The sequence below is a fragment of the Vespula pensylvanica genome, chromosome 21, assembly GCF_014466175.1.
Source record: "Vespula pensylvanica isolate Volc-1 chromosome 21, ASM1446617v1, whole genome shotgun sequence".
NCBI lineage: Eukaryota > Metazoa > Arthropoda > Insecta > Hymenoptera > Vespidae > Vespula > Vespula pensylvanica.
Window position 1 is genome coordinate 603470 of NC_057705.1, and position 19267 is coordinate 622736.

Consider the following 19267-nt stretch of genomic DNA (forward strand, 5'->3'; position numbering starts at 1 on the left):
TCAGAAAAGAATGTATCGTATCAAATGGACCGAATCGAGATCGATAAGGAAAGTCGTACCGATATTTCAGATCTATATTTTTCATAGATATTTTTTTAAGCAAGAATCTTTGGCAAAAATTCAAGAACGTAAGAAGAAACGAAAGAGGAAGAAAAAAAAATAAACGGAAGGGGAAATAAAAACGAAAAGAAAAAAAAAGAGAGAGAAAGAAAAAGAAGAAAGGCCAAAAAAAGAAAAAAGAAAAAAAGGTGAAATACCGTCGTCCTTTTCCCTTTCTCTTAGCCTCACCGTATGAATAATGTAAAAATTGTGTTCTCTCAGAAAAGTACGTGCTCCTTCTTTCTTTGGCTCTTCCTTTCTCTCTCTCTCTCTCTTTCTTTACGACTCTGGGAACTTGCTTTCGCTCTTTTTCGCGCGAATAATACGTTGGACTTTGAGAATTCGACGATTTTGGTCAAAGGAAAAAATACTAAATCCTATACGTTTGTCTTCTCTCTCCCCCTCCTCTCTCTCTCTTCCCACCTCTTTATCTCTTACTCTCTCTCTCTTTCTCAGTTTCTTTTTGTAAGAGAAAACGAGACACGTATACGCATGCATTATGCACTCGCCCTCCGGTAGCTACGTGGAGCTTATTAAGGGCTCTACTCTCCAACGAGAGCGAGAGCCAAAGGTTCCTCTCTATCGAGCGAGGTCTTCCCGTTGAAGGAAAAAAAAAGGAAGAAAGAAAAAAAGAACAAAAAAAAAAAGAAATTCTCGAGTCTTCCTAAGAAAGAGAAGAAGAGAGCGGTCCAGAGGTTTTACACCTCTTTCGTGTTTATTCAACGCAAGGGGCCCCCAACACTGATCGCGTATTCTTCGAGCTTTCCTTCGTGATTTCCTTCCCTCTCTCTCTCTCTCTCTCTATCTCTCTTTTTTCTTTCTTTCTTGTTCCGTCCCTCCCACTCTTCCTCCCTTTATGAATATCACGAACTACGACTTCCCTCCTTGAAAATTTCATACCTTTCAACGAGAGAATTATCTACGGTGTTTTACTCTTCTTCCGTCATTTTTCTATAAAAGATTTTTATATACGCATCTTTCTTTTTTCTTTTAATCTCATTAACATTCAATGACCTATACAAATGATAAACAGTTATTTTGTATAGGTCAAAGGATACACAACGAGTATGTTATAATATGCGCACGCGTAAACGTACTTTGAACTTCAAAAGATTCAATTAACTTCTCTGACCTTATCCTTCTCTCTCTCTCTTTCTCTCTCTCTCTCTCTCTCTCTCTCTCTCTCTCTCTCCCCTCCCTATCTATTCGCTTCTCCTCTCGTTAATCCACGACTCGTGTATTTAAAAACGTAACGTTTTAACAATCGTTTTGTCAACGCGTCATTGCGCAGCCTATTAAGCTCGGCGAGCCTGTAAAGAATTTCGATATTATAATTATATCGCAGCGATAAGCTCTACCTTTTAAGAGGATTCTCGTCTAAATAATTATAAAATGTAGATAATGGAATTTAGAAACGTGATAATACCGAATGAAAAGGATCACGATTATCCGTCATCCTCGAGGTCGATTCTATCCCATCGAAGAGAAGAAAAGCTTCTCCTGATGGAACAACGTATTCGATTAACGTTACGACGACTCGCTTCGGATAATAACGAATAAAGCTCGTTGCGTTATTTTTCTACGCCAAGAGATAAGAAAATAAATTCGACGAGAACGTATAATTCTTGCTAGGACAACGTAAATGACTAACGATGGAAAACGCAGCGAAAAATCGACAACGACTTTCTAGTTTTCTAAATTCGTAGTTTTACATGCTGAAAAAAAGAAAAGATTAGTCTCTAAAGAGTCTCGACAAAGAGTAACTGATTTTTGGTCGTTTTGTATCCGCTGGAAAATTCGTGAAAGGTTATTAAATAAATGTCGAATGAAATTCGCTATATAAATTCGCTTGTATAAATGATCTTAATGCTCGTTAACGTTGTTTCTTGATAATAACGATAGCTGGAGGAAATCGTAGACGTGTTTCTAACAAAGGGACCAATGTTCTTCCAGCTTGGGTAGGAGCTTTAAGTGCTGCGGTTTCCCGTGGTTCTGCTCCACTGGTCGTCGGCGCGTGTCGCCGTGGAAGTACGCGGCTCACCGCTGTGATTGGTGGCCTTGTATTGGCATTAGCTTCGCTTTTTACTTCCTTTGCCCTTCAAATGCATCAAGTACTTTTGAGGTACGTATTTACCTTCTTGGAATATTACGTAGTGGGGATATATGACTAATATGTTTTCATTTCGTTTACGATCGAAATGTTTTGATATTTTTGTTGTTAACGATAACCTTCCTGGAACAATAGGTATTGGGGATACGCGACTTGTTTCGATTTCTTTTGCGACCGATGTGTTTTGATTTCTTTGTTGTTAACGATTAACTTTCCTAGAATGTTACGTAGTGGGGATACGTGAGTAATACTATTTCTTTTGCGATCGATGTATTTTGATTTCTTTGTTGTTAACAATTCGGATCGTTCCGTCCGCTCAGTATCTAACAGAACGTTCGTTCTCTCGCACCGTTCGTTTCATCGAACATACGTCGTACGTAGTTTTAATTAATATATTCGTAGATAAGTGTATAAATACAGTATATATTGATTTAGATATTTCGTCGAGGATAGAAATTCGATAAGAATTTATATTGATGTTTCTAATAAAAAGTAATGTACCTATGGTACAAGTATTTTCCTAGACTCTTTTGTTACGTTGATGTTTCATAAGACGTCCGACAATGTAAGACGTAGCAAACAGTCCGTTTGAGACTCATAAAAAGGCTTCTAGGATCTTTCAGTTTCTTACGAGTAAGAAGAATCACTATGACAAAGCTCGCCATTCCTTTTAACGATCTTTCAAAGAAGCTTTTACTAGAGATATCAACGTTACAATAACGAAAGTTTTTAATCAACTCCGAGACATTTTCTTAATTAAATTTAACGCGAATCACGTAATACGAGGAAGATGGTTGAAAGAAAAAAAAGAAAAAAATCGTAATACAAATTGAATAAAAGAAAAAAAAGAAACAATCTTCGGCTTGTCGTTCGATAAAATAATTTTACAATCGGAAAGCTTAATCTCCAAAGTGTTATAATTGTGCGTGTGTGCGCGTGTGTGTGTGTGTTTTTTTTTTACAACGCAACAGCTACGGCCTGGTACTGGGCACAGGAGCCGGTTTGGTGAGAGAGACCGCTGGTTTGGTACTCGGCCATTACTTTAGAAAACGACGAGAGTTCGTTGAGATGGTGGTGCAAGCTGGCACGGGGGTGGGAATTGCTCTCTTCAGCGTATTTTACAGAGAAGCGGTTGGGTAAGTTATTACATATATTATAAACCTCTACACGTATAACTATGATAATGTGTCTGATAAAAATATTCAATTAAGATGAGTAACGGCAGCCATTATATATCATCCAAAACCGCGAAGCATCGTACAAAATTAGATTCCTCATACCTCAGACTCGAAATTTAATTTTTCTTTTCTTTTCTTTTCTTTTTTTTTTTTTAATATAATTCATTCGATTAATTGAATTTAATTAATCGCAAATTTATTTTACAAAACGTTTTACAAGCTCCATTCAAATTATTTATTCGTTCAAAATAACGTAGAGCAGTATCTTACGAAATTGAATTTCCTTTCCGTAAATGAATTCTTCTTTTTTTTTTATTTTTTTTTTTTTTTTTATTCGAGTAATTCATTAAACTAATTGAATTCATTTAATCGTCAATTTACTTTACAAAACGTTTTAAAAGTCCGATTAAAATTATTTATCATCGATTTATCTTCATTTTCAAGTTATCGTCATTGTCTCGCGATCATTGAAATTTTCCGATAATTACTAAATCCTAACGATTCTATCAACTACTTAAATACTCCCGAATTGCTGACGTTATTGGAATCGAATGAAATTACTCTGTGGAACAATCAATATCGATTAAGAGACTAAATTGTTTTCAAGTATTTCATTTAACAATCGATCTCTTTTTCTTTCATGCGTATGGGTATCTATGACCTATTTAAAACTTGAGATCGAAGAATCGGATAAATGCGGCAAAGCATTGTTCCGAATGAATTTTCATTTTTTTCAATGGTCATTGGAATATTTCAGTGAAACATAGTCGATGTAATAAGTACTCTTTAAAATGCAGAATAAAAAAAGAAAGCAAAAAACCGGACTTTAGCAAATATCTACTTGCAACTCTTGATCTATCCAATGAATTTAATTCAACAAAGTCCAACAGCACGTGCATGTATATATGAAATAACGTTCACAAACACACAAAAGTAATTACTTGTTTGAAACAAAAATCATCAAAGCGCGCAATGTACTCGGAACAAATTGCGAACGTCGAAATGCACCTAAATCTGAACGTAGCATGGATATAACAGGGAGAGAGAAAAAAACTGCGCTCTCTCTCTCTCTCTCTCTCTCTCTCTCTCTCTCTCTCTCTCTCTCTCTCTCTCTCTCTCTCTCTTGGACTCTGTCTACGTGTCTCCGTTTTATTGTACATTTTCACACGACTATGTCAGCGATATATACGCCGTAACCTTTCCATGGTATATGAATATAAAAACAAGAGATAAATTCGTGATCAAATAATTGAACATTCTACGTTCTACTTTCGATATTCCTAATAGTCATTAAAGCAATCTGTATGCAGTATCGGTTTTTGATTACGTTCGACAAAACGTTGGTTAATTTGAGTCCTTTTCAGATTATTTAAAAATGACAGATTTTATGAGTATTTAAATATAGATTATAAAAGTACGGGCTGCTAACTTGTAACGATTTGGAAATAAAATCGACCTAGAAAGTCTCGAAAAAGAGTAATCGATTTTCAGAAATTATCTAGGAACCTTTTAGATCGAACCTTTATAAGAGCGTTAAGAATAAAATCGTTCAAATTAAAATAATAAAGTATCCTTAAAATTAAATATATCGTAAATAAACGAAAATAAATGGGAGGTGTTAGAATTTGAGATAATCTCTCTCTTTCTATCTCTGTTTCCTCTATTTTTCATCGATAATTAAAATACAGGAATTACATGTTAGAAATTACAATTAGACAAATTGAAAGCACATCTTTTTTATAATCCTCGCGTCAGACGAATGTCCTTTCATTCGGCGCGTATGTTTTAAATCCACTCTCCTTTAATTTCAAGCGATAGGATAAAGAGTAGAAAAAAAATAGGAAAGAAATAGCGAACTAAAAAGAAAAAAGGGTTTATTATCTACAAAGCCAGGTGTTTCAATTGAAAGGCTTGGGGATCAAAAATAACATCGTTTGTCGATGTCATACTAGGCCAATGATTCGTTAGAAGAAAAGCGGCCAATGGCCGTTTCATCCGGAGATTAGACCCGTGTAATTACTGGAATAACGTTCGTGGGTCTTCGCAGTAGATTCACGATTGAATCCCTCGAGAAAAGACAAAGGAGAACATGGAGACATTAAATAGGAGAGAGAGAGAGAGAGGGGGGGGGGAAATAAGTAGTAAGAACACATGTAACACAATATGGATATAATCGTCATAATTACGAAGATCGCTTCGAGTACTTTAATAAAGAAATGAACTAACGCAATTTCTCATTCGTGTTAAACTATAAATTCCATGAAAATTTTACTACGTACAAAAGCACGCAGTTTCACTTAAACCGTTCATTTTTATAAGCTCTTCTATTCTCTCTTGATACTATATTCCGACTAAATTCAGTGTCCCGCGGTATTACTGCAATGCGGTTGTGTTACCTAGATTAAGCTTCTGAATTTCTTCCAAAAAAGCGACGAACGTACCGATCGTTAAAAAAGACAACTTGTATTTTTTAATATCGCGAATAAAGTAACAACGAGGAGAAAAAGAAAGAGAGAAAAAGATAGATAGGTATCTTTCGGATCGATTCGCACGATTTACGATCGAATGGATTGTAAAGGGTGGCTGGGAGGGAGGGAGGGAGGGAGGGAGATAGATAGATAGAAAGATAGATAGATAGAGAGGATTATTCACGGTCTCTCGCAAACGTCCGTGTTTCGTCGAAAATTTTCGGGCGTTTAAACGCAGAGTCAAAATACGTAGAGGATTAATAGACAGAGCTGGTAGAAAGTTGAACAGATGCGGTGGATTAAGACGAGTCGAAGAGCATCTAATGGTTGATTTAACACAGAAGGAAAGAGGGGAATGAAAGAGAGGTGTGAGAAACGATAGGAGGGGATCTAGAAGGATATTCGCGTTAAGCTCGTTTCTAGGAGGTGGGGTGGGTTAAAGGGTGGTAATTTTGAGACGATATCCTTGGCTAGAGATAAGCGATGTATATTATGACGAAGAAAATGAGAAGAGGACGAAGGAAAATGGGGAGATGAGTGAGAGAAAGAGAGAGGGACGACGTACCAGCAGAGATTAATGTGAAATTACGTGGGAGAAATTTAGGCCAGGGATTAGAAAGCTTCGATCGCTCTCTCTCTCTCTCTCTCTCTCTCTCCCTCTGTGTGTGTATATATACGTGTGTGTGACTCTCCCTATGTATATCCGTATGTGTGCGTTGAATCGTTCGTTTCCGGGGATGGCACACGTGTACCAGCTAGCTTTGAATGAAAATGCAGTTGCACGCCCACGCTTTGTCGTTACCGAGGAAACACACCCACGCGTGATCTTTTTCCTTTTTCCTTTTTTTTTCCTTTTTTTTCTTTTTTGTTTTTTGTGAAATACACCACTCGACCGTACGCTTCGTTCGCCCACACTGTCGCATCGCCACGACTACTATCACCGACATCGCCAACACTCACTCGTTCGCACAGTAAATTTAACTAGACAGGATACAGAAGATACGTTTACTCCCACGCACCTTTATATCTCTATTCGTGTTACCGTAGCTCTATAGTGAAAGATTGAGTGGGTGAATGAGTGTGGAAGAGAGAGAAAGATAGGGAAAAATTCAAGCTAAAAATCCCTGAAAAGGTCTCGTCCTTGAGTATCGTAAAGTTCTTTGCCTTTCACTGTTTTTATCGGGAAGCAGTTGAAGAGCCATCGAGCAAATCTCATCCTACGTAAAACATGGAGATTCGTCCTTGTGTTTGCTTCACTATATAAAAGAGAGATATAAAGAATTACAAAAAAAAAAAAAAAAAGAAAGAAGAAAGAAGAAGACGAAGAAATCCATTTCACGATTACTCGAAATTACTCGAAATTCTTAAAAACTCATCGAGCTATCATACCTTTTTCTTTTTCTTTCTTATATCGAGTTCTCAAATCGACATAATTATTCCGCTAAAGCAGATCTTTATTGTCAATCGTGGATTTTAACGTATCACGTGAAACACTCGCGTATTCTATACGTCCACGTTTATCACTCTCGTGTATAACGGACAAAAAGCAATGACGTTAAAAAAAGAAATAGGATTTTTCTGTTTCACCGGTAACACAAACGAGCGTGCTACCGTGTATAAAGTTTTAAAGCTGCTTCAGCGAGACACAAAAGCGCAAAGGATTCAAGGTCTTTCTTTGTCCTAGAAAATTTTAGGATGAGAGAGAGAGAGAGAGAGAGAGAGAGAGAGAAAGCTACGTACGAGAGTGCATTACGTGCATTACGACGTACATGTTTCCTTTTCACCCTTTAATTTCTTCCTTGCTATTTCATCCTTATTTTTCCATTACATCGTATCCTACCATTACACAGTATCCTACCATTATATCCTCATCTTATAAAACGATATCGATTTTGAAAGAAAAGAGATGAGGAGATTAAAGAAGAAAAAAGGGAGACGTCCGATCGATCGGACGACACTGATATATTATACGAATAAAAATTGAAAAAAGAAAAAGAAAAGAAAAAATAATTAGATAAAAGCTACAAACTCGAGTACTAACAAACGCAAAGAATTTCATTAGCTAATCGATAGTTGAAGAATCAAGATTTAGAAATAAATACACAAGTAGCAGACCGTATGAAACACGGATCCATAACTGCATTGTCTTTTCAGAAAGCTAGGTTGGAGATTGGGGTTGCAGTCTGTTACGGGAGCACTCTTCTTGGCCTTTTTCCTGGGTCTGATTTATAGGAGTGCTTCTCTCTATCATCCTCAACGAAGAGCGATATTACATCTCAAAAATCAACGTAGTAAAGTAAAGGAAAAGAAATCGGCCACGAAGGTACCGACACAGCCATTGGTCGACCTCAGTCCTTTGGGAAGTCGACCAGTTAGAATGCTCATGTTGGCAGCCGGTGCAGCTGGTTTTGGACTTTACACACCTGCCTTTTACATCGTAAGTCGATTACGTAAACTTTCTTCCACGAAGGAATAACTTTGTTCGATAATAAAATTTCGAAATTTTATCATTTTCATCAAAAAGTGTATCAAAGATTTCCGAACGAGTTGGTTATTGATATTTCGTAAAAAAAATTGTTTCACATAAAAAAGGAAAAGATTCATAGCCATGTTTTTTCGACGCGTTAAATAACTTTGTTCGAGTATAAAATTTCGAGATTCAAATACCGCTTCAAATCGAAGAAAACGTGATTACGACATTGTATAAGTAATGATCAATTAGAGATCATGATTAACGAATAATAAATTCTCTTGAAACGAATCATTCTCGTGATAACAATATCTCGTTAGGACGTCTCGTCGAGTGTTAAATCCGATTCCACGCAATTTCTTTTACCTGAGAACTCTAAAAAGAGACAGACAGACAGACAAACAGACAGACAGAGAGAGATAGGAGAAAAGATCGAAAAAGGAGCTCGTTAGCTAACGAGAAGCTTAATTATAAGATTTGCATCGCTAGGACGAAAACTTCTTTTCTCTTTCTTTATATATTTGTTATATTTCTTAGTTAGGCAAGAAAGAAAGAAAGAAAGAAAGAGAGAGAGAGAGAGAGAGAGAGAGAGAGAGAGAGAGAGAGAAAGAGAGAGAAAAGAAATTGTCTCGACGCGATCGGTTCTAGAAAGGGGTGGATAGAAGAGGAGGGTAGGGTGAAAGAGATTTGTAAGATGCAGAAGGATGCTTAATGAGAAACTTCACTTTCAGGCATTGCAGGGATATCAAGACGGTCTGGAGGCAAGCTCGTTGGTATTACTACAGACTTGCTTGGGTTTGGCAGCGGCACTAGGGTGCGCGGCTTGGGGGGTAGTAACAGCCAGACCATCTGCTCAGTGCTTGGTGTCCAGGCAATATCTCTGCCAAGCAGCACTTCTCGGAGTTGGTCAGTACACAGAGAGAACACTGTTACACATCCAAGCCACTTTCCTATCGTGCATCGTATGAATCAAGCGGCAGCCACGAATACGACTTTCGAGAACGCCAGATATTTCCTCGGATCTGTGGCTACCGATCTCCCGCTTTTTTTTTCTCCCATGGAAACGAGAGAGATAAAGAGAAAAAGAGAGAGAGAGATATATATAGAGAACTCTCGAGCTTCTAGGAAACTCGTAATCGCGATCGCAGTAAATACCGATAGCAGAAAAAAAATAGATAAACATTTTATGGTGAATACTTTCGATACGACGACGTTAAGTCCTACAAAGTGGTCGCAACTTTTGGACGTAACCAGAAATATCGTTTCTTCGGTATATTGCTCTTAAAAATGAAAAGAAAGGAAGAAAAGCAAGGAAAGAATGAAAGATCGTTTCGTACTATCGCGATTTCTTCCTCATAAGTTTTATTACTTATCGAAGAGAGAGAAAGAGAGAGAGAGAGTTCTATTATTTAAGTTTTATTACCCGCGGATAAAGTTCGAAGATTCATATAACGTCGATACATCTTCCAGTGTGTTAACTCCGTAAATCTCGACAGTCGAAATTTCTTTTTCTTTTATTTCGTTCGAGTAGGAAAGCATAAAAGTTTCGATCGACTATTAGATCGTAATTCGAGAAGGATCGTTTCAACCAGAAATCGTGTGTCGGATGAACGTCTCTGGATAGAAACCTGTTAAGAGAACGAATGTTTTAATTGACTTTTCGGGTCAAGAGAAACGACCAATAGGGAAAGTACTCTTACTCTATAGAAAGGAGAAACCAAAGTAAAACTCGATGCGCACTTTTCAGGTGGACACTTAAAACTGTCTGCTAAAAAATCCCTCCCGGCAACTGTCAAGTTATCGCGCAAGTTAGCCTTAAGTCAAAAGGATAATCAAAGTTTAAACGTCTCGACGTAATCGCGATAATGAAATTCTTTTAAGCAAAGCTGTTCTCTTTCCTCGTCTTTATCTATTTTTTTTTTTCTTGTTAAAAAAAGAGCAGGACAAAGAGTGGAAGTAAAAACGTTGCGTTAAAAGTAGAACACAAAATCTCTTCGTTAATATTATTATTCGTTCGTATTTCTTCTAAAATCTTCTTTTTCTTTTTTATACATATAAGAAAGATGATGAATTATAAAAATCACAGTATATTATTTCTATTAACGTTAATACATACTACATTATATAAAACATAAATTAACGATATATTATTTTGCAAGAACGATATAATCAAACTTACATAATATAGATATACGTAAGTGCGTTCGTTAAATTAAATGTTACATGCCATTATACAAAAGTTTAAAAAAGTATTCTTGAAACAGTGGTTACGTCGACCACAACGTTTTAAATGTCCTCTCTGAACGAAGCGACCACTTTTTAACGATTGTGTCCTGTCTCTTTCTCTCTCTCTCTCTCTCTCTCTCTCTCTCTCTCTCTCTCTCTCTCTCTCTCTCTCTCTCTCTCTCTCTCTCTCTCTCTCTCTCTCTCTCTCTCTCTTGTAATATTCACCTATAGATATCGTTCTGCGGACACGAATAAGAGAGAAAGAGGGGTGAAGAAGCTGGAGAGAGGAAAAGAGGGAAACCAGAATGGAAAATACTTTTATGCCGAGAAACTGTAGTCGAGGGTGAACCTCGTCGGAGAATGGCGAGAGAGGAGAGAGGAGAGAGGAGAGGGAGAGAGAGAGAGAGGAACAGTATATGTGTGAGTAACACCGGGAAAAGAGCTCGGCCGACTTCAAAAGGATAAGAGGTTGAAGGAGGTGAGAGAGAGAGAGAGGGGGGGGATGGTCCTCGGTTCTTTCTCCGTTCAATGAGAGGGGACCGTGGTTAAAGACACGACACCGACGAACTTTTTAATGGTATGGGAGTTGCACGATAGCCATCGTCCGTCGTCTCGACGAATAAAAAATTATTTTCTCTCATTAGAAATTCTAACTTTTCTTCTTCCTTTTTTTCTCACCGTTTTTTTTTTCTTTTTTCTTTTTTTGTACGTTCGTTCTGCGATTTTGCATAATGAAAAGTATAAAGCATCATTTGAATGATACTAATGTTGTAGCGTTATAAAAAAGATAGCAATGGAGATATTATATAAAAAATGATGATAATAAAGAGCGAAACCAGCGATGATTGATGCTTGTAGTATTTGTCGCGTAATTAGAAAATAAAGTGAGATAAAAATATAGAAGTAGGAATAAAAAGAAATAAAATATATAAAGACACGGAATAAGAAGACCGAGAGTAAAAATGAGAAAAGCTTATCTATAGTATTTTAAGGAACGCTAGAATACATTCAGGGATTCGTGTGTAAGTAAAGAATTCCTCTTTTCACGGTGAAAAGAAACTTGACAAGTGAGAGCTAAATATACGGCCAGGGAGTTCCAACCCAAAAAGCGGCTTATCCTCGCTCCGCAGGATCGAGTTTGCTCCCGACACCAAGCAGTATTCACTTGCAGAAGATAAACTATCTGAGAAAAAGAATTTGCAATTTTCTTCGTGTGATATGTCCTTAATGGCGAAAGACGAACGTTTTATCTTCTAATGTGCGTTTACCTTAAATAAGAAACTAACAAATGATTTCTACGATCGATCGAAATCGTTTTTTCTCTCTCTCTCTCTCTCTCTCTCTCTCTCTCTCTCTCTTTCTCTCCCTCTCTCGTACAAAAGAGGAACGATCGATCTCAAAAATAAACGTGCAATTATTTTAAATAAAAAAATCGGAGTAATTAGAAAAGAAAAGAAAAAAAAAAGAAAACGTACGAGTATCATACGGAGGGTGAAACCGAAAGATCCTAGATTGTTGTAAAACACCATTATTCTTTTTCTAAATTTTTTTAGATTAATTGTTTACTTTGCGATTACAAAACTACGAGCTTTATTACGGGCCTAAAAAATCCCAAGAAATATTAATTGGCTTTTAAAATAATTCTATAATTTTTGACCGAGCTAAGAATTTCGGACCAGCTAGTATTAAATCAGCTGTTACGATAATATCAGAGTTCCTTTAAAATATGCAACAGGCAAGTGTCGGAGAAAGTACACGTTAACGAATGTTGATGCTGCGAGCAAGAAAGAATTTAAGAACCGACGTCGACTAGAAGGGCGTAAGAACTTGTAATATATTTCAGACGTAAAGATAAAGAAAAAAAAAAGAGAGAGGAAAAGAATAAGATGCGAAAAATACTGTATCTCGGGGAGAAGAAGAAAAAAATGATGAGAGATACGTGACCCATACTAATTAGCATGATTAACGAACGCGATAGAAAAAGAAATAAAAATAAAAAAATAAAAAATAATAACTCGTACATTGTTGACACGCACTGGTACATTCTAAATATACATACGAACGAAAGTAAATATTGAAGGAAAAAAATTAATAATCGATCGTTTTGTTGTATCCCCATATAAAAAAATTTTTATTTTTGAACGCGGTATTCCGACAAACCATAGATAGAATTCGTGGGAATATTGATTTTTCGAAAAAAAAAAGAGGAAAAAAAAAGAGAGAAAAGAAAATACAGAGAGAATATCAGCGTTCGTATCGTTCGCTTCAATAATTACGTTTGTTGATGAAAGTTAAAACGATTGAAATGAAATTAGAGAAAGATATAGAGGCGAGAATGTGTTGAGGGTTAAATAATGGGTTAAATAATCGAAAAATTAAAAGAAAAAATAAATAAATAAATGATAGGTAATATCGAAGATGGAACGATCGATTAACGATCCGATTTAGGTTGTCTGTTTGTTTGAAGCTGTAGCTCAAGTGGCGCTTGGTAGCGTGGAAGGTTATCACGGATTGGTCTTGGCATCGGGCCTTTATGGAGCTTCGCTCGGTGGTGCCCTTTACTCCTTAAAGATGTTGGCCCTCGAAAGACTAAGGGCAAGACATTTCGCGAGATCTTGGGCTCTCGTTCAAGCGGCGGAAGCATTGCCCATCCTACTCGGAGTTCCTCTTACCGGTGAGTAGAGGTGTCGTTAACGCGATTGGAATTTCGATTAATATTATAACTGGAGAATAACGTTGCTAGACGACGTAGAAGAATGCGTAGAAAATTGCGAAACGGAGACGAGCAGTTGCATTTACCGATTCAAGTAGACATTCTCGCTAAGACTAGTCTGGAAATATCAAGTCCAACTTTTCTCACGAATCTTACATCAATCATAAAAAAAGAAACCTAATAGTAAAGAAGAAAAAATATGAGAAAATAAAAATGATAACGAATGAGACGAAATTTGCATGTTAAGTTCGCAAAGTCAGGGAGTAGAGATAGAAGAAATGTTCACCGTCCAGAGGGAAGTGGTTGGTTAATGTAAGAAAGAAAGAAAGAGAGACGTCTTAACGAGTAAAACTTAAGATGTAGGAAGAAGTATCGTAGGAGGTTAAGTACCGTCTCGGTGGGTCTACTAAATTTGCGTTATCACGTAGGTTACATGAATGCTAACAGCCCAAGGGTGGGCTACTATGCGTGCACGTTGAGTTCCTTGTGCGGCGCCGCGTTGCTCTTCTTGGTCGGTTGGGGTCGACAGCCGACATCACCAGTTTTACCCGGGCCACGTTTATCCAGTTTCGGTGCCGTTCCACCGCCCTGTGCCTGTCCACCACCACCAAGACCAAGGTTACCCAAATCTCAGTCCCTACACGTACCCCTCGACGTTGAGGATAACGTACACGAAAGGGAAAGCGAGAGCATACACACTGCCGAACATTATTACCAACCACAATTTCATGCTCCGCTTAGGCCGAGCAAGAGTGTACCGGAAGGTCTGAGTCATCCGCATCAACAGGATCCTTATAGAACGAGACCGAGGCGTTATCGAGACGTTACCGTCATCGAACAAATTACTACCAGCGTTTAAAAGGAGACTTTTCGGTAATAATATACGTAACTTAAGCTCGTAGAAAAGGAACAAAAAAGATAAAACCAACGGAGACAACTATGTTTTTTTATGCCTTAACAAATTTTTAACGCGATTCCGATGGAAGGAATCTTTAGGAGTTTCGATTAAAATTAAACAAGATTCGGTGTCATCGCTTTTGAACTTTTCATTGTTTATGGAAACGTTCGATATGATGGCAACGATCTCGATCAAAAAGCAAATTTATAAATACCCAGGCTGTTTGGCTTTTCAATCATTAAAAAGGAGCTTAAAATCGATTCTCTATTAAGGCACGTCAATGTCGGCTATTCCATGTGTGGGTAACATTAACGAAAGACCAAATGTGTTTACATAATCGTTAGTCTCGTGTGTGTATGTATCGTTTAAACGAGATATGTGTATGTTGAGAACGGATCGATCGAAATTTCCAGGGATAACTCAAAAATAATGATAATCAAAGAATATACAACTATAAAAGTAAGGTAATAAATAAATAAATAAATAAATAAATAAATAAAATATCCTACGTTAAGAAGAAACTTAAAACTAACGATAAAAGATAAGTTAGATAATTGTAAGACTTAAAAAAGAAGAAACTATGGTAGATAATTAATATTTCAAAGAAAAAAAAAAAAAAAAGAAAAAAAAAGAAAGGAAACGTGCCATTTGACCTTCCCGTGAACTCTATCGTCATCATAACAAAACAAAAAAAAAATAAAACAAAAAAAAAATATCGAGAGATGTATTCTCTTCTCTGATTAACGATTCAACACGCAAGTGTATCTCTGGTAAAACGTTGAATGTAAATGGACTTATCTTATTATTTGTACTTATCTCAAACGAGCGAAGTTAATCGAGTTCGCAACGAGTCGATTTACATGTACATATATATATATACATATATACATGTACGCATATATATATATATATATATATGTTTATACATATAATCGAAATTGTAGTTATGTAACAATAGCTTGTACAGGTCGATTCAAAAGTTTCCAAGTGGTTCAAAACTTCCTAGATAATTTTATCAATTACTCCTTCATGAGACTTTTAAGCTTGCAGTTATGCTTGTAGTTTTACGATCTGATAAAAAAGAATTAGCCAAAAGAGTCTCCAATAAAAGTAATTGATATTTTGGACCATTTAGCATCTTTTGATCTAACCTGTATAAATTAGATAAAAATATCTATTCCCGTTAACGACGTTAGTTAAACTATTATACACGTATACAACTACGAGGAAAAAACGATTCCATTGGCTAAAAAAAAAAACGATGAAATATTATCTTTTATTTACTTCCTTTAATAAATCAAAATGGTAAAACTAATGTTTAATCGAACTTATTAATTCGTTATTATAGATTAAAAAAAAAAAAAATATATATATATATATAGAATACATATCGCGCTAATGTCGCGGCAAAATTCGATGGATCGATTTCTTCCCAAAATTTTTCCCAATTCGTGCGTATGTTTACCAAATGTTTCGCTAGTAGATATCGAACGCACGGAGAACAACAATACTGTAATAATAAATGCGTGTTAGGTATAAATAATAAAAAATATACAATGATATATATATATACACATATATATATATATATATTCGGAGCTGGTCTCCAAGAAGAAAGAAACACACAGACATACATACACACACACGTCCCACGAATTGTTAAATATTCTCATTCGCGTTTAAAACATCGTACGCGTATTTAGATTATGTATACGTTTGAAATATATATATATATATATATATATATATATATATATATATACATGTATATATATATGCACAATACAAGAACAACACGGGGGTGGTGATGAAGGACGAAGGACGACTTATGAAAGAAGAAAATATTTATAGTTAAGACTGAACGTCTACGAGAAATTTTCTTCTCGCTTTGACGAAGACGATAAAAACAAATAAAAAACTAAACAAAAAAAGAAAAGCAAGGAAAAGATTTGAAAAAAAAAAAAAAAAAAAAAAAGAAAACTTTTAAACGCACTTTGTAGCATGTACGTGCATTTCTTAAGGAAATTGATAATAACGATTATAATTACACCCACCTCCCCTCCCACATAAAAATTGTCAGATCAATTTTATTCGTCCGATCGATCGTTTTTGAAATTTTCTTACGTTTTTTGCTGATTTAGAATAAAATAATTAGTACCTGAATATATTATATATATATATATATACATTACAGTGTATGCCAAAAGTCTCTAGATGGATCAAAAGTTTACAGGTAAATTTAAAAATCAATTATTCTTTTCCGAGACTCTTTAGATAAAGTGTTTTCAGATCGTAAAACTACGACTCTAATTACAAGCCTGAAAAAAATCCTTGAAAAAGAGTAATCGATTTTTTAAAATCAAGTAAAAACCTATGGCCCACCTATCAACTTTTTGCCCACTCTGTATTTAATGCTGCTACTGCTGCTGCTACGATCCATGTTATTTTTTGTTGATACTTATAAACATCGCGTTATATAATAAATCATAAAAACAACAAATAATACATACATATATATATATATACACACACACACGTGAATTGCAAAAGGCAGCTGCTTTTAATGTTTCAACTCGAAATATATTTTTTATTTCTTTCTTTTTTTCTTAATTAATATAGTATAATAATGTGACAGTGCTTCGCTCGATTTAAGCGGGATATGTCGAAAGTATGATTTAGTAAGGTGAATTGTTGGAATGCTGCCAGTTTCTAATGGATACCAGATATGTTACGGGTTTTTCGATATTCACTCATATTCATACCGTTGGAAGTCAATAATTACAATATATATGTGTGTGTGCGTGTGTATGTATATATATATATATATATATATATATAAACATATGCACAATTTTCTCATTAAATTTTAAACTCATTATTTGCATAATTGATAAGAGAAATATTGTTTCGAGTTCTTATAATAATCATGTTTCAAAAATAATTCTGATATTGTAAATATGAATACCGAAAGTCATGCTAAAATTATTATTATTTTTCTTTTTTTAATTATGGATTGTTACTTTATATTGCACATGAAAATTGTTGAATATTATTGAGGAATATGTAATACATACACATATCTGCTATTCTAATATTTTCTCCTTATCGTGGTGTACGTTATCGAATAAAACAAATATTTTACGTAAACACACATATACGTAATTTTCCAACAAAATAAAAGAAGAAAAAGAAGAAGAGAAAGAAGAAGGAGAAGAAGAAGTGAAAAAATGTTTTTCTATGTTTAATATTAAAATATAGTTGTATATGTGAGATATACGTTGAATTTTCAATTTGTCTAATGCGTTATCATTGGCGTAAAAATAATTCTATCATATTTATGAAGAAATATATTAAACTTGTTTCGTTGAGAACGATATTAAAAAAGAAAAAAAAGAAAGAAAGAAAGAAAAGGAAAAGAAATGTAACAGTTATTTATATATAATATAAATAAGAGATAAAGAACAAATATGGATTATCGATTTAATGAATAAATTATTAGAATGATGAGTTCTATACGTTGCGATGAAAAATTATATAAATATATATATAAAAAAAAAAAAAAAGAAAAAAGAAAAACCAATTTCAGCATCCGCAATTAGTAAACGATTATATAAATAGTGAATCTGCTTATTTCGTTAATTTCAGCTCGCTTGATTAATGAAAAAGATCCTAATTAACTCGAAACACGTTAATCGACGTTACGACTATACATTTATAACTAAATACACATTATGATCTCAAAAATCGTCTCTATCGAATCGTATATAAATAAATAAAAAGAAAAAACTTGTCTAACTTGTACAATCACGACATAGATTTAGAAAAAAATTTTCATCTTTAACAACATCGATAACTATGAAATGATAATCGATATCGATATAGCGTGCGATATATATATATATATATATATATATATATATATATGTATATATCGCAGTTTGACGTAAATCGATTTAGAAACAATTCATTATTTCATAACCTTGTAAATAAAAGCTTGCAAGGTCTCCTGTTACGATACACGAAGCATTTTGTAAAGTTTTATAAATAGTTCTATGTAGTTACACAGCTGGACCAATAAAGTATATATATATATATATATGCATATATATACATATATGTATCTACCTGTACCCACGTTAATACATAAATAATACATATCCGTCTATTTGTAACGCGTATTACATCAATGCACATAATTAATATCGATCATGATTAATATATATCATTATTAATATCGATCGATGTTATTCTTCTTATGCAATATCTAACGTCATTTCTAACCTAAACGCGCAGTGGTTGCGTCTTACTTAATAACAAATAAAAGTGCACATGCACATTTCTGCACCATTTCCGATCGCTTCTTTTTCAACGTCGTTTCGATTCTTTTAGAATTATTTGAAAGCGGAGAGAATTAATCGTGCATGCACTCACCTAATTATATTCTCTCTTCTTTTGTTTTTTTTTTTCGTTATTCCTTTCTTCGAGCAATTCCATACAATTTGTAACCATTTCTTCTAGATCATTCACGATTCCCCGATATCCTTATATAAGGATATACGATTGCCAAAATAAAACATTACTGTTCTATTTTAGTACGATTTAATCGACACTTTCAATTTGATAAACTTATTATCATTATCTAAGGAAACGAATAAAAAAATAATATATAATTATTGCGAAAAAAAAATTCGTTAACGGTCCGTCGCCATCTTATTAATAATTTTCGAACGACCGAAATTCGAGAATCTAATAACGATATACGAGCATTTTCCGTATCAGAAATACGATATAACATTCTAATAATATTTACACAAGATAATATTCGTAAAATAGTAACTTTATACGTTATACGTATCGTGATATCACAAATAATTACGCAAAAATAATAACGTAAATTATCTTTCGACTTTGCCGCTCGTACCGTTTTCTACTAATCGTAGTTTCTATTGGAAAGCAGATGTCGCCACCTATGCATAACCGTTGTCGGTGTTTGCTTCGAGAACAAATGAAGACGGAAGATAATTGGTCTACGACGATACATATTCGCGAATCACGATTTCATCGAAGTCTGTGATTGGAAGATGAAAGTGACGCAATAATCATCA

At 34.9% G+C, this 19267-nt stretch overlaps 1 protein-coding gene across 2 annotated transcripts in view; it reads left to right on the top strand.

Annotated features, from left to right (window-relative positions):
- Window positions 1-15579, top strand: part of LOC122636373 (monocarboxylate transporter 10-like) — an 85353-nt gene extending 69774 nt beyond the window's left edge. Inside the window, exons 6-11 of one of the 2 annotated variants that reach the window (XM_043827524.1) lie at window positions 2053-2221; window positions 3181-3345; window positions 8010-8292; window positions 9057-9231; window positions 13019-13225; window positions 13693-15579. In XM_043827524.1, the coding sequence (XP_043683459.1) occupies window positions 2053-2221; window positions 3181-3345; window positions 8010-8292; window positions 9057-9231; window positions 13019-13225; window positions 13693-14123 (1430 nt within the window). In that variant the 3' untranslated portion in view covers window positions 14124-15579. The remainder of the gene's footprint in view (window positions 1-2052; window positions 2222-3180; window positions 3346-8009; window positions 8293-9056; window positions 9232-13018; window positions 13226-13692) is intronic. The other variant, XM_043827525.1, reaches the window with a different exon arrangement.
- The last annotated feature ends 3688 nt before the right edge of the window (window positions 15580-19267 follow it).